The following is a 14,359-nucleotide window of genomic DNA, read 5'->3' on the forward strand; positions in this document are numbered from 1 at the left end:
TTGTCTGGGTGCGCAAAGGTGAAGTGGCTGGTCTTGTCATACAAAGTTTGATGGAGTGTCAACTGGACAATAAGGAGATATTTGCATCTTGAAAGCCAGACTACAAATGTGGATAGACAGGGACAAACACACGCAAGCCTGAGACGTGGTAAGATACAATATTCCTCACTATATGAAGTGACTGACAACAAGATCTGTATAATGGATTGTAAAGAAATTCGTCAGGTTTTTATTTTGTAGACAACTGATCTGGATTTATAGCGTGATGGGATGACAGCACAATGATGTGTGTGGTCCTGCACTTTCATGTGATATGCGTGGCATTTCTGTGCAAGCCTGTGTTCGCGAGTAATCCGTCCAACAGTAATGTGTGTGCAAAGCTGTATGAAAGCTCTGTTATACATAATTTTATTGTAACTTAATCAATTTTTTTTGCTGTGAAAACACTGGATTACTGACAAGTGCTTGGCCTTGTCGGAAAGCTACAGTTCTGCCGTTTCATGTGATATGCATGGCTTCTCGCTATGACGCACGGTCGCGGAGAAAATCCACAGAGAAGAACGGGTGTGAATTTGGACGGACTATGCGTCGTTAGGGCCCATAGTCTAAACTTCTCAGTTTCAACATTTTATTGAGAACATTTAGGAACAGTGCTGCACATTAACTTTTGTCGCCATTGTTGCTGAGTCTGAGGTGCGAGTCATGCGCTCTCGCTCCGCCTCCACCTCAGGTACCGAAATTTGGCACCGATTCATTTTAAGTGAATCAATACTCGGTAGTACCGACGTGAATCGGTACCAAGTACAAAAAGTACCGAGTTTCGGTACCCAACCCTACTAAATTCCACATCCAGCAGCAGACTATGTCCAAAGTCATTCACCTCTAAAGAGGTATTTATTACTTACTGACGTTACAGAAATGCCCCAGTAGCTGTCCATTGTTATAAGCATTATTGTCACTACCGCATTACAGTTTGGGATATTTATGCCAGCGTAGTGTCTAGTGTTTGCATACTGTAATGTTTCTCTGGAAATAGCATGCAATTCACGTCCTAATGGTTTTTAGACTACGGTTTTGGATATACTAAAATACATCACCTGCTGTTTCAACCTACTTAACAGCATGTTAGTATGTAAGTTCAGACGCAGCTTTTATATCTCCTGTGGTAATGTTTCTTTATGCAGTGGCTGACAGGAAGTAAACAGGAACCAAAGCTGTTGCTCTAGCAACAGAATAGTAATGAAAAAGTCTATAGGGTATATTCAACATATAGACAGTGACATTATATCAAAAAGGGCTCACGTCATTCTCTGAGGTGCCACAAACATTGCAGCACTTGCACTCAATGCACTGCCAGCGGTATGTCTTCACTGCAGCCATCATCACTGGTGTAAACTGCAGGCATGTTGGGTGGCCTGCAGGAGGGAGACGACACGGGAGAGATGTTGTCAAGTGGGATAAAAATAACCATGAAAACTGCACTCTGTGCCATGCGAGAACAGAAAGCTCGACAGGCATAGCAACAGTAACTAAGGGGGGGGGAGAGTCAATTAGTGATATGACAAGGACATACCTGAGCGTCCACAATCTGAGCAGGACACCAGCTCTTCTGACTGGCCAGTCTTCTGGTTTAAAGTGGAGTCTCCCAGACAGAAGTCACAGTAATCATTGGGCATTGCCAGCCCGTTGGGACCCTTCTTAGTTGCTGAGCAGGAGAATGAGTGAAGAAATAGTTCAGTGCACATAAAAAATGTCACTTAAAAGGAGTTATAAAGGAGGATGAGTTAAATACAACTATTATCATCCACATGTTATCTGTCTAAGTGCATTAAAATACAGTTCATGACTCAAATATTTTAAACTCTGAAGCAGTTTTACACCCCTGTTCATGGCGCATCAGCCAACACCACCTTTTTTTATCTCAATACTTGGCTGATGATGTAACTTACTGATGATCCAAACTACTGAATGAGTGACAACTGACAAAACGCACTTGTTGAATGGATTTTCTAACACGGTGTCGCGTGCACAGAAGAAAACAACAGCAATGCGATGGATGTGTTGGGGGAGAAGAAAAAAAAAAGATGGATGATGTGCTTAAAAAAAAAAATGGCAGGGATCCCAACTGTGCAAGCATGTTTCAGTCAGGAACATTGAGTCTGATCCCAAACATGGGATTCAAAATTATGAAAATCAAAAAATGAAAAGAGCAGAATGAAAAAAAAAAAAGAAAAAAAAAAAGAATGAGAGAGAGACTTCCCTTGTACAAACACACACATGCTACATGGCATGCAACCAAACCTCCCTCCCCTCTCTCTCTGTCTCTCTCTCAGCACTAGAGAGTGACTCACTCTTCTGCTCCTCAGGCTGGCGAGGAGTGGGTGGTGCCTCGATCTCCTCGCGGTCCTCGCCCTCCTCCTCGGCCAGGTGAGAGTGTGTATAGTGGTAGCTCAGGCCAGGACGGTTCTTGTAGCGCTTCCCACAGACTGACACACACACACACGGTCATACAAAAGTGTTATAGTGATGGCGGCTACTTCTACCGTCAAAAAAGGCCCAAGGTGGAACCACAAAACTTCGCTGTTCATCAATCCACAACCGGCTTCATTTTTTTAGTATTTAACTTATTTTCACATGGTTAATATTTGGCTGACGCGGTAGCAGCAATCTCATACAGCGGAGGCGAGCATTTGCACAGTGAGCTTTGGCCAGCAGGAAGTTACAGAGCACACGGAGCGGCATCAAGAAGAAAAACAAAAAATAGAAAACGCATTTGAACGAACAACTTTTCAAATTTCTAAGCTAACAAACTTAAGTTCCAGATGGGGTCTTTCAGATCACACCATGCATGGCAGAAGGCTTGTTTTTGTCTGTCAGGGGAAAAAGCAAAAGCCTCTCTTGCTGACATGCATGACACACACAGCCGTTGCAAAGGAAACTCCTACTCACTGTCGCAGGCGTAAGGTTTGTCTCTCTCCTCCAGCGCTGCAGCTGCAGCCTCCTGCTTTTTCTTGCCGTTCTTGTCACTGCGGCCCTAAGGAACCCATTGAACAGTTGACACATTGTACACCACTGAAACATCAAATACACAAGGAACTGACTGCACAAAATTATGCAGCACTCACCTTGGACTTGCTCTTGCCTCGTCTCTTGGGGGTCTCGTCCTCAAAGTCCTCATCATCCAGATCGTCCAAGTAGTCATCATGGTCCAGGACTCTCTGTAGTGAGAGGGTGTGGATTAAGTCCAAATTAAAATTTCCTTAAAATTTACACTGCTTGGGAGGAACTCCAAGTTGTTTAATCCCTCCAGGATTTCACAGGTTGTCCATCTAACACAAGACAGTTGTATTACAACCTAAATCCATCCCCACTGTTTGTCCTCTGCCCTTAAATGAAATCCTTTTAGACCGACTGGAAGTTTTTTTTACCCGTCGACACCAATTGTTAGGTGGTATTTGCTTTTTAACATTTTTCACATGTCATTAGTGGTACTTTGAAGCTCTAGACATCAGTTGCATTGACAGAAAACAAGAATGTTCAGCCAGCTTTGAGCCATACCTTGCGAACACGCCCAGAAGACGTGTGAGTGGTCGTCGAGGTAGCAGGTGGCTCCACGGTTGCTGAGTCATCCTCAGGGCCACGGATGTCAGAAACTCCACTCCTCCTGTCGAGGGGCTCCCCCTTCAGCAGGGCCTCCAGACTGCTGCCGTCCACCGCCCCCAGTGCATCGCGCTTCAGACCCATCTCCAAATCTGCTACACACACCAATTAAAAATGTAATGCATGCATGACATGACATGATCATAGAAACAGACACACAAACAAACCCAAATTAATTAACAGGACAGGGCGTCCCACATCCAACCATTAAATATGAACAGATAGTAAATATATTCATAACATTTTACTGGAAAGGTAATAGCAGGATGAATGAACCCAACTTGACTGGTTATGTGATGGGAGACAGGTTGTTCCATCAGAGGCGATACCTGCTTTAAGAGGGGGGAAAGCCAAGCGGGGGTCCTCAGGAGGGTGAGAACGGCGTTTCTTCCTCCAGCGACGGGCTGGGTAGGTGTACAGCTGCCCCGGAGCAACACCTGATGAGACACAGAACATGTAGAGGAACCAGCAGGTGAAGTAAGTTTTGGTGTAATGTCAACTACTACAACTATAAAATAGTTGGATCTTCTTGTGTCTTTTGTGTAGATGTCATGCTTCAAAGTACAGTACAAACATGGAGTATTATATCATATAGTAGTATTTGCAACATGATGACATGACTTTGATTGAATCATCTTTATATCACTGAATTGAAAGTCAATTAATGACAATGCTGAATTATCATTCTGCACTAGTTATATACCTGCACTCCGGTGTCTCTTCTCCATCCAAATGTAACAGTTGGACTGGGCTACACCAGTCTGAGAGTCCAGGAAAGGCATGAGGATGCTGCGCTCAGCGCACAAACGAGCGTTGTAACTATGACACTGCTCCATTGCATCTCTGTAATACTGCTCTCCCAGCCTGAAATGTGAAAGTTGGAAACAGACAAGTCAAATTACAAAGCTCAGGGTAGACTAATAATAATCAGTGACGAAAAAATATTGCAAATTAAGCTTAAAAATAATAAAAAAAAGTGTGTTCCGCAAACACTACTAAGCTATTACTGTAATGTATCCAAGTAGTATCTGTAAAATATATGCATTATGTATTCCACTCCCTATTGCCATACTTTTTACTCTTTCAATGGCGAGTTGCGCTGAACTTGTTGGCAACATTTATCTCTGCAACCTCTGACACAGATTTCATTGTATTGTTTTTTTTAACATAAGCACATGTTCTTGACCTTGAGAACAGTAGCTGAGAAATTCCTGCCTCTTTCCGTCTTTTATTCATAAAGAACGCCATCATTTTTCTAAGAAATTGTGACCAAGGCAAGATATTTACTTAGTGAGATATTCTGAAGTTAAAAAAATAACTTTTAAGAGCCCTCTGTGCAAATAACTATGTAACAGCAAGCACTTTTTTTTTTTTTTTTTTTTTTTACCTCAGAATGTTTTTACATAAAATATCTTTATTATCTGTTTATTCCAAACTAAAGTCTTGATACTGATCTACCCTCATAGGGGCTCATATATCAGATATCAGCTTGGCTAATTTATCAGATCTTGTAACTGTAAACATAGCAGAGTTAGAAGCAAAGGAATAAAAAAATCACATTCAACACATTTTCTTGAATGGTTATATGTTGCAGTAATCTAAACTTTGATTATGTGATAACTAACCACACAAATTGGCGTCTAATGATCCTCACTTCACTTACCACTTGATACACTGTTACAACTGATTACACCACTGTGCGTACATATACTTGCCATGCTTTTACTTTTTTTTTGCTTTTACTTGTCTTATCTTCTTTTTTAAATATAGCTTTAGTCAGCGTTGTTGGAGGGAGCCTAAAACTTAAGATTTTTATTGCCAAAACTTGCTTCTCTGTAACTGCTGTGCATATGATAGACAAAGAACCTGACCTACAATAGGAGCAGTGGAATTACTGTAAATGGTTTTAATGGACAACCTACTGCTAAATTGCTTACATACTGCACCGTAATTCATAATTCTCACTCCCCCTCTGACATTTTTAAATATTATCATAATTATGTGGCAACCATTTTCGGTGTAACCAAATGAATGAATGAATGAATGAATGAATGAATAATCGCTATGCTACACGAGTAAGTGCCCTTCCTCACCAACACAGTATTCATTAATTCTCGGCTTCTCTTGAAACCAATTTGTCGCATTGCTCTCTCAGAGTGCTCTCACACTGTTGCTCTGACTGTACTATCCCTGCTTTTATTACCAGCACACACATAGCCGAGCCTGACTTCATTACAATGCCTAACACCGACAGTAACGATGGAGGGATGTCAGAACAAAAGGTTGATTGTTAGCAAGCCTGTCGTCACAACAAAGCACCCGCCAAGCTGACAGGTTACTACTAAATTAACTACCTTCTTCACCTACAGGCAGCTGGCTAATAACAGCGTGAATATAATGTGTGTAACACCATCTTAAACATACCCTGAGTGGTTAAGTTAGGGATAAGTTGTGGCTAAAATACAGCTCCATAATGGGCTCGCCTCATTTAGATTTGCCCAAAGCTAACAAGCTAGCATTAGCTCAGTGGATAACGTTATTCTCTTGGGACAAATATTGTGCTGAATATTGAGGATGCGCTCTTCACAGTTTTCAGTACTCTGCACTAACATGATGTTTAATCAATCATACATTCACCTCTCTATGAAAGCGCGTTTTACTCTTACAATAAATAAAGGTAAACTTACACTTTCACAACACTGTCGACGGCCGCCGCCATGTTTGCTTATTGCGGTTGTGTGAAGTGCCACTGCGCCTGCGCAGAGACGTTAGTAACCGTTACTGCCTCCCAGGGTGAAAAACATGAAGTGCAGTTTTAACAGCTGCTACATGACCCTGTTGGATGAATGCTGCATGTAGTGAGGCACTTCTACAGGCAATTAGATTATTATTTTGATGAGTCAAACTATATTTAACATTCTTAACTTTTCCTTAATTATCTCCTTGTTTTCACTAAAATCCCTCAATTCCTTTCCACAGTCATACTCAGTCAGTGCCCACAGCCCAACTGTTCCCTGACTACTCTGTTGTCTCATTTAGCTACTTGTTAGCAACTGACCATTTTAAGACACATAAAAGTGTCAAAATAAGAAGTGGATTATTTACTGGCATAGTTAATGTTGTAGCACAAGATGTGACACTCTGTTAAGCCTGTGTTAACCCCTGACCTTATTTCAAGCAAGAACCAAGAACTTGTTGACCTCCAGACGAGGTGACCAGCAAAAAATGGTAACTCCTTTCCAGGTTTTAGGACTCAGTCCTGCACCATTCTATAACCATGACATAACATAGCAATAACAATCATTTACATCCCCTATTATATGGTGGTTGATCTCGTCCTCTGGTTGGAGGGAAGTCCCAGACCTCATTGTTTTCCCAGTGTGCCAACAAATAGTTCTTCTTCAAGTCAAGTCTATTCAGCTTGTGTTAACCACAGACCCTATTTCAGGCATCTGACCAAAAACCAATTCAAAAAGACACAATGACTTTAAGGCAAAGGAACCAGGAGTGAATTTGTGAATCTTTGTGAATCTCTCAGCTTGGCTAACCCTAACCTTAACCACTATCACTCCTCTTGCCTTAACCTAACCAATCCGATCAACAAAGACAATGAGTACTAGCCAATCATGAAGGGAGTAGGGCAGGTCATTACCGCATTTTAGGACTTATTCCTGGGGCACTCTGTTTTCACGTAGGAGAGGGCAGTGAGTCATTATGTAAGGGTGACAGCATCATAGGCTTCTGAATACATTGTCATTACTACTCAGTGATTTGCCAGAGTCAGTTCTATTCTACTGAAGTTATTGAACCTATTATAACGAATACTGAAGCTACTAGTAGCTTCAGTAACTAGTAGTAAGAGTGCTACTAGTAGTTAGAGAAGCTTCTTAGTACTAGTTAGTATTGGAAATTTTAGGGATCAATCAGCCCACTGATAGTCTGATAACACCTTTATTATTAGAGTTTATATTGGACTCAAAATGAAGATCAAAATCAAGATCTACTGTGTTTGTCCTCTTTGGGAGTTTCGTTTTGAACTCAATGCTGCAGTTCCACAATTACTTACCAATACAGCACAGAGCAGGACCCAAGGCAACAAGAACGCAGCAGGAATATATAACCAGCAACACACATCAATAAAAAAACAATCACAAAAAACATTAGAAGATTTCTTTGCCCCAGGGACCCCAAACAACTGTATGCGACCAAACCTATTGTAACTATTACACCCTGACCCTGTTAAGAGGCAAGTTTCAGGTGCAGTGTTCATCACCAGCCCCAAAACCCATCAGACATTTACTTTGTCCTTATTTTCATGTGTTCCCCCCACCACCTCCATTATTTAAAAATAGCAAACCAAATCCTCCAGCCACGGATAAACTATCTGGACACAGATGCCATTTCAAGTAGGCTAGACAATAGAGTTTCTGTACAGTTCTGTCTCTCACCCAGACATAATCATGAGCCTCTGCTGACTGGACAAACACACCACTGTTGACTTGGGCTGTCAACTTTGCTTCCAGTTTCCACGACTGGAAAAATATGGCAGCTGTCAAAAGAATCCTCAGAAAACCTGCAGTTGTATGACTGTGTTTCGTTTAAAATCAACATTGCCTAATCTGGCTTTGGAGAGGGAAATATGATTACTGATTGGCCCGGCGTGTATCTGACAGGGCTGAATTGACTCTCAAGTGGATGTCTTTCCAGACTTGAATCTTGTGGCAAAAATTGAGCTTGCGAGATGTAACCTGGCAGCATGAGGTAGTGAAGTGAAGTCCAGATTTTCTATTACCTTACTCCTCATTTAATCGGCCAACATACACAGAATGCAATGGTCAAAATACGTACCTGAGCTATTTAAAATGAATGTCTGGACATTCTGAGCTCACCTTAAAACACTGAGGCAGACTGTGATGTGTTGAAAATGATCAAGATGTCTGCAGGTCCTTAAAAACCTCTGAATGTCCCAAGTCCAAATTAAATCTTGAGTTATTCATTTATTTTAGCTTTTTCCATGATGTTTAGATTTTAATTTAAGCCATTGCATAATCGATTAATTAATCTTTAAACACTGGTGTGTCTGACCTTCCTGCACAGATTTTGAAAGATAAGTGCCACAAAAACTTTCCAAGAGGTGTCACTGTCTGTTATGTTATGTTAAGTTGATAATGTTTAGCTGACTGACCGTCCATGAAAGGTGTTTAGATTTATAGATTGTAAATAAGCTTTCTTCTGTTGAAGTGTTCTCAGTTGTGAAACAGAAAATGTACCCATATACTCAGAACAATTCCCTGGGTGCTCTAATGTATTGTCTGTGAAGCAGCTCCAGACTTTATACCTGATGACATCACAAAGTTGAGTTTTGAGTAATCTAGTTTTTGGATTTAGGTGAGCATTGAAAATTATCTTTTGTTTGAGACCGTGTTATAATCAGATTATATATATATAGGCATCTGATTTGAAGCATTCTGAAGCATCTGGTTTGTTTTTACATTTGTAAAGGCATCCTCCACAGTTGGATTTACAATTGACAAAATGTCTTTGACATTGTTATTTTAATCACTACAGGTGTAAAAAAGTCAAGTAACTGGGGCACTTTCTATAAAGAAAATATGTTGTCAAGTACAACACTTTAAAAACTTTGGACACTGAAACATGTCAAGAACTCCTTCTTGGAGGATGAACCCTCCCAAGATGCACCCAGAGCGCCACAGGAAGTCATTCCTACCGGTTGCCATCAACATGTACAACTCCTCCCTCAGAGTGTCAGCCTCTCTGAGTCAGTGGACTGGCATTTGGACTTTTTTAAACCTACTGCATTTATAATTCATAATTATCTGTTGAGTGCAATTATTCAAGTTTGCAACTTGCAATATTTTTCACTTCTTGAATGTACATATTATGTCGACGAACAATGCACATGACTGCACATATTCTTATGTTTACTCTAATTATATTGTTGTTTTATTCTACTAATGCATATATTGTAGTTTCACAATTACAGCCTCATTTCAAGGTTTTGATTTTTATATCTTAAGTTGTAGTGTAAGTAGTAGCATAATGCACATTTCATTTCTATTTCATTTTATTTATTGCTTTATATTTACACACTTTTATTTCATACTCTTATTCTTACTTCTTATAATTCTCTATTCTTTACATCGGAGCGACTGTAACGAATCATAATTTCCCCTCAGGGATCAATAAAATATTTCTGATTTTGATTCTACCTCACTCTAATGACATGTTCAGGTAAAACGGGACAGTCCTGTTTGTTTTTTAAATTATTAAATCCATTTATCAGTTTAGTCATTAGTTATTTCAATCATTAATCTAACCTAACCTAACCATTTATTGAAAAAGATTGTCTCAAATTTTTATCATGCTTTCCTTGTTCTCTTGCTGCCTGTTTCCTTGGTGACATATTGTCTACGCTTGCATGTGTGTGCCTTCTTGTGTGTTGTTTGACCAGGTGTAGACCGTGGCTATAAGCCTGTCACTGGGCCATTGTTTTCAGCCAGCATTCTCCCTTCCTTCTGCTATCTGCGTGTTACCATTTCCAAATCTCCTTTGTTCCGGGGAACAACAACAACCTCCCAGCTATCAAGTTACACGCTGACAATGGCAACTTCTGTTGTAGATTTGGATGTTGCAATGATGCATGTCTGCTTTGCTCTTTCAGTAAATTGTTGTAAAGATCTACTTCAAATAAAACAACTTGTGAATGCACCTCCGATAAGTCCAGACTCTATCTCGCAGGACTCTCATGCCCAACGTTCTGACACAGCCAGTCTGAGTCGATTTGCCACATCTTTAAACTCTGGCAGCATCTTGAGCCAGTGACAGTGACTTCACAAATGTGCCGATTCATTCCACTTCACACGAGCTTCTGTGATATGGTCTTAATAATTTTCTACAAGAGTCACACACAGCTAGCATATTGTCTGGGGTTTTAATAGGTCCAGTGAGCTCATAGTCATGTTCACTTCTAGGGCACCGACTATCAAATAATCTTTGTCTTTTTTATCACTGAAAGTTGAAGCATAGAGTGACATTGCTCACCCAGGTGCAAATGTTCCCCCTAAACAAGTTCACCCCTGACACTGTTTCACAAGGGCAGCATGGCAACATCCTGGGCTTAGCTTCGTCCAAGACAATTGTGAGCATGTTTTCCCCCATATAATAAGAGCTTTCTTTAGTGCTGACCAAGCAGCAAAAACTGTAGAAACTGTAGTTTCTTGAATGGCCACTTGAGGCTGGCTCCAGAAGCCAGTCAATCCCCACAGACCCCCATGTTATAATATATATATATATATAACTTTACAGTAGAAATAAACATGTTTACAGCCTGATAGAAAAGACGGTTTTGGTCTCTACAGCTTTATTTATTCTCAATATCGCCTAGGGCAGCCAATGGGCTAGAGCCGGCCCTGCAGACATGGACTCACCGCATCATCTTTAATATCTTTTACATAAGAAAAATATTAAAAATATATTTTTTTTTATATATTACAGAGTGACACACAAAAGCACAGCTCATGATTTTGGGGCACCTGGAAGCCCAAATACATGTTAGTTTCACTTAAGTACTCACTCAAAACCCTTCCCCATGAGAAGTAGTGTTTTGTGTGATATTTTGATTATAAGTCAGACAGTTAATAAAATGCAACATCCTACAACTAGCATTTTGTTATACTATTATTGTTTTAGCTGCTGTATCTTTATTATGAGAAGGAGAAAACCAACATGTTACCTGGCTTACCTTGCAACTTCTGGAACCAGTGAATTTTTTAACCCTTGCCCATACTAGTCATCACGGACCAATCAAAATGATTGTTTTTTAATGTAAAGCACATTTGAAGTAACAATGCAATAACATGTTTTGTTACTGGCTGCTTATAGAGCCAAGATGCTAAACCTAATTTGTCCCATTTTACCTGATATCCCACATTAAATAACTTTGGTAGAGTCACCTATTAGAATATTACTTGAGAAAAAGTCAAAGTATCTGATATTTGCTGTACTTATGTATCAAAAGTAATTTCATGATCTTAAACGTACTCAAGTATTGAAAGTAAAAGTTCAAGTAAGTTCTGGTAGCCTAATTAAAATGCTAGCCGTCGGAATTCTGAGGATTATGAAGTTTATTTCTTCTTAACACGTAGGCCTACATGACATTAGAAATGGAGTTTACATCACAGTTGAAGAAAAATTAGGTCTGCTCCATTGGTCCCTCCTTCCTTCCTCCTTTCCCTCCCTATCTCATCGTAAGTTACAAAGATGCTTATGGGGAATGTATCTGAGTAAAGGCAGGCCTTTTCCAACATTTTATGCAAGAAAATGAAGATGAGTAAAAATGAAAGTTGAAATATTAAAACTTAAGTAAAGAGCAAATACTCCAAAAAAAAACCAACAACACATAAGTACTATTACTTCATTACATTGCACATCTGCAAATGTGGATCAGTTTTCTATGACAGTCAACAGCAGTACTATGAAACAGACACTATTTTCTCTCAAGGAAATAACCAAACAGGAGATTGGTCACAGATAAGGAGATGAGCTGAATTAAAATACCTGAGCTGTGGTGTCTTTGTTTTTTCTTAATGTCCTGAACCAAGGCATGAGTTTATGAATAAGCAACGACATAAAAATATGTCATCCCCCCAGTTAACTTTTATCAAGTAAACAGGCTGCCTGCCTGCCTGTTTAAGGGGTTATAGTGACAGACAGACAGATGGACAAACGTCAGACAGACAGACAAACATTCAGATAAACATCACTGGATGATTCACTGTTCATTCCCACAGACAGCCAACCAGACGCTCAGCAGACTGGTGAGTTAAACAGAGAGCGACATTCATTCAGTTGTCTCATTTGTTTAAACCTCTCTCAGTGAACAGCCAGCTTCATTCTACTTTTATATACTTACAGCTAAAGTTGTAGCCGTTGACCGTGAATTGAACTTGCCAGCTTGTGTTTGCCAACATTATCTTGCTGTCATACAGCAAACACTGAGTTCAGTTCAGTACAACTTCAGGGGGACGACCCAGTCAGCAGTAGTGGAATGACAGCTCATCTATATAGTCCCAATAATTCTGAAGCAATTTTACTGCAAAGTTTATTACTTGGATCCATTTTGTGTTACTTTATACTGAAACTACTTTTCAGGTGGCGTTACTTTTTCCTCATAGTCTATTTTATTGGACAGTTAGGCTTTAACTTGGTTACTAATTTGCAAAATTTTAAAACTTTATAGTGAGATAATAAAATACAGTGACTTGTTTTTTCATTAAATTACCCAACACTAGCCTGTAAGGGCAGGTGGTGCCACCTTGACCCACATTTTAGGGACTGTTTATATATACATATACATTGAGGGGGACACGTGCCCCCCCACCAATGCCCAAAATCTTCCCCCAATATATACTGTAACTGAAACTGAAAAACAAATATTATCTTGGAGGACATCATTGCACTAGGTTGACTATTTTTTTATTATCTTAGATGTAAATATTGCATGTTTCTTTCAGATAAAACACATTTTTGACTTGTGAATGAGCCAATGGAATTTCTTGCGATAACTCACTGGACTCACTGGAAATGAGAAACAGACTGTGGAAATGTCTGGCAACCGACACCTAACAACTACTGGTTATTCCGGTATTCAAATAATTAGTCATTTGAGTATCTGTGAAGGTCTGTATGAATGACCCCATTGGAAACATGTAGCTGTTTTACATAATCCTTGACTCATGTGGAATGTGATATGAATGTTGCTGGCCTGTATGCCTCTTGTCTTCTTCTGCTATTTTGCTCATGTTGCTTTCATGTACTGTATGTGCTCTACAGAACTCATTGATGACAGTCAGCTCATATACTACATCACTGTAGAGATGTGGATATGATACATATGTGGAGACCAAGTCCAAGAAAAGGATAAGTCATGAGGAGGCAACTAGGAAAGAGTAAGAGAGAACAAATCAGGTAGAAAACACGATGAAAACTGTTTGTGTAAAGACAGTTGAGTTCTTAGCATTTCTGGTCATGGTGAGTAACTGTGCTGCTGAGGCAAAAAGAAAATCTGAGAGTAGAAATGATGCTACAAGAAGGTTTTTGGATATTATGGGAAAAGGAGAGGAAGTGCAGGGGCTTTTGAGGGAGGCTTTCAGGATTGACAAGGCCAGTTTTATTAGATGATGAGGGGACAGGAGAATTGAGTCATAAGTCCCGTTTACACTGCCTGTTCAAGGCAGGAATTTCACAGCGTTATTTCGCCTCACCATTTTATATTGAAGGTAATCACAGAAGGTGGGGACAGAGTTGTCTCGCCTAGTAACAGCACTGAATCAAAGTATGTGTTAAAGGGACAGCTGGTTGGACAGGATCATGGACGGGACAAGTGACATGTGTTTTATGTGTGATTAACTGCTGGGAGACTTAAAAGAGCAGCTAGCAGTTAGCAGCTAACTCAATGAAGAATAACAGTGGCCGAAATTGACCCTTCGCTAAGTCCCGCCCCCAGACACAGACTGGCCAATCATAACATAGCATAAGATCAGGGTCCAACAACAACACAGCTGTGCTCCATTGACTCTAATGCGGTCATTTCAGATTTCCTTCATTTTCAGGCTGGTTTTGTGGATTTGGAGCTAAATGTTGTGCCTGGGGCACGTCGTGTATTAATGATACTCGTTAC

At 40.1% G+C, this 14,359-nt stretch overlaps 2 protein-coding genes across 6 annotated transcripts in view; one reads left to right on the plus strand and one right to left on the minus strand.

The window, feature by feature from the left end:
• The window catches only part of LOC126388964 (zinc finger protein ubi-d4-like), an 11,269-nt gene extending 4,830 nt beyond the window's left edge, over positions 1–6,439 (minus strand). The window contains exons 1-9 of one of the 5 annotated variants that reach the window (XM_050042372.1): positions 6,348–6,439; positions 4,364–4,524; positions 3,990–4,097; positions 3,559–3,752; positions 3,126–3,218; positions 2,950–3,034; positions 2,352–2,486; positions 1,574–1,705; positions 1,303–1,415 (exon numbers count right to left, since the gene is read on the minus strand). In XM_050042372.1, the coding sequence (XP_049898329.1) occupies positions 1,303–1,415; positions 1,574–1,705; positions 2,352–2,486; positions 2,950–3,034; positions 3,126–3,218; positions 3,559–3,752; positions 3,990–4,097; positions 4,364–4,524; positions 6,348–6,379 (1,053 nt within the window). In that variant the 5' untranslated portion in view covers positions 6,380–6,439. Of the gene's footprint in view, positions 1–1,302; positions 1,416–1,573; positions 1,706–2,351; positions 2,487–2,949; positions 3,035–3,125; positions 3,219–3,558; positions 3,756–3,941; positions 4,098–4,363; positions 4,525–6,347 lie in introns of all 5 variants that reach the window. The other 4 variants (XM_050042371.1, XM_050042370.1, XM_050042369.1 and 1 more) reach the window with 4 other exon arrangements.
• Positions 6,440–12,481: 6,042 nt separating this feature from the next.
• LOC126389478 (high-affinity choline transporter 1-like) overlaps positions 12,482–14,359 on the plus strand; it is a 15,622-nt gene continuing 13,744 nt past the window's right edge. The window contains exon 1 of the mRNA XM_050043201.1: positions 12,482–12,497. The gene's annotated coding sequence lies outside the window, so the exon portion shown is untranslated. The remainder of the gene's footprint in view (positions 12,498–14,359) is intronic.

Source organism: Epinephelus moara, chromosome 4 (assembly GCF_006386435.1).
Source record: "Epinephelus moara isolate mb chromosome 4, YSFRI_EMoa_1.0, whole genome shotgun sequence".
Classification (NCBI taxonomy): Eukaryota; Metazoa; Chordata; class Actinopteri; order Perciformes; family Serranidae; genus Epinephelus; species Epinephelus moara.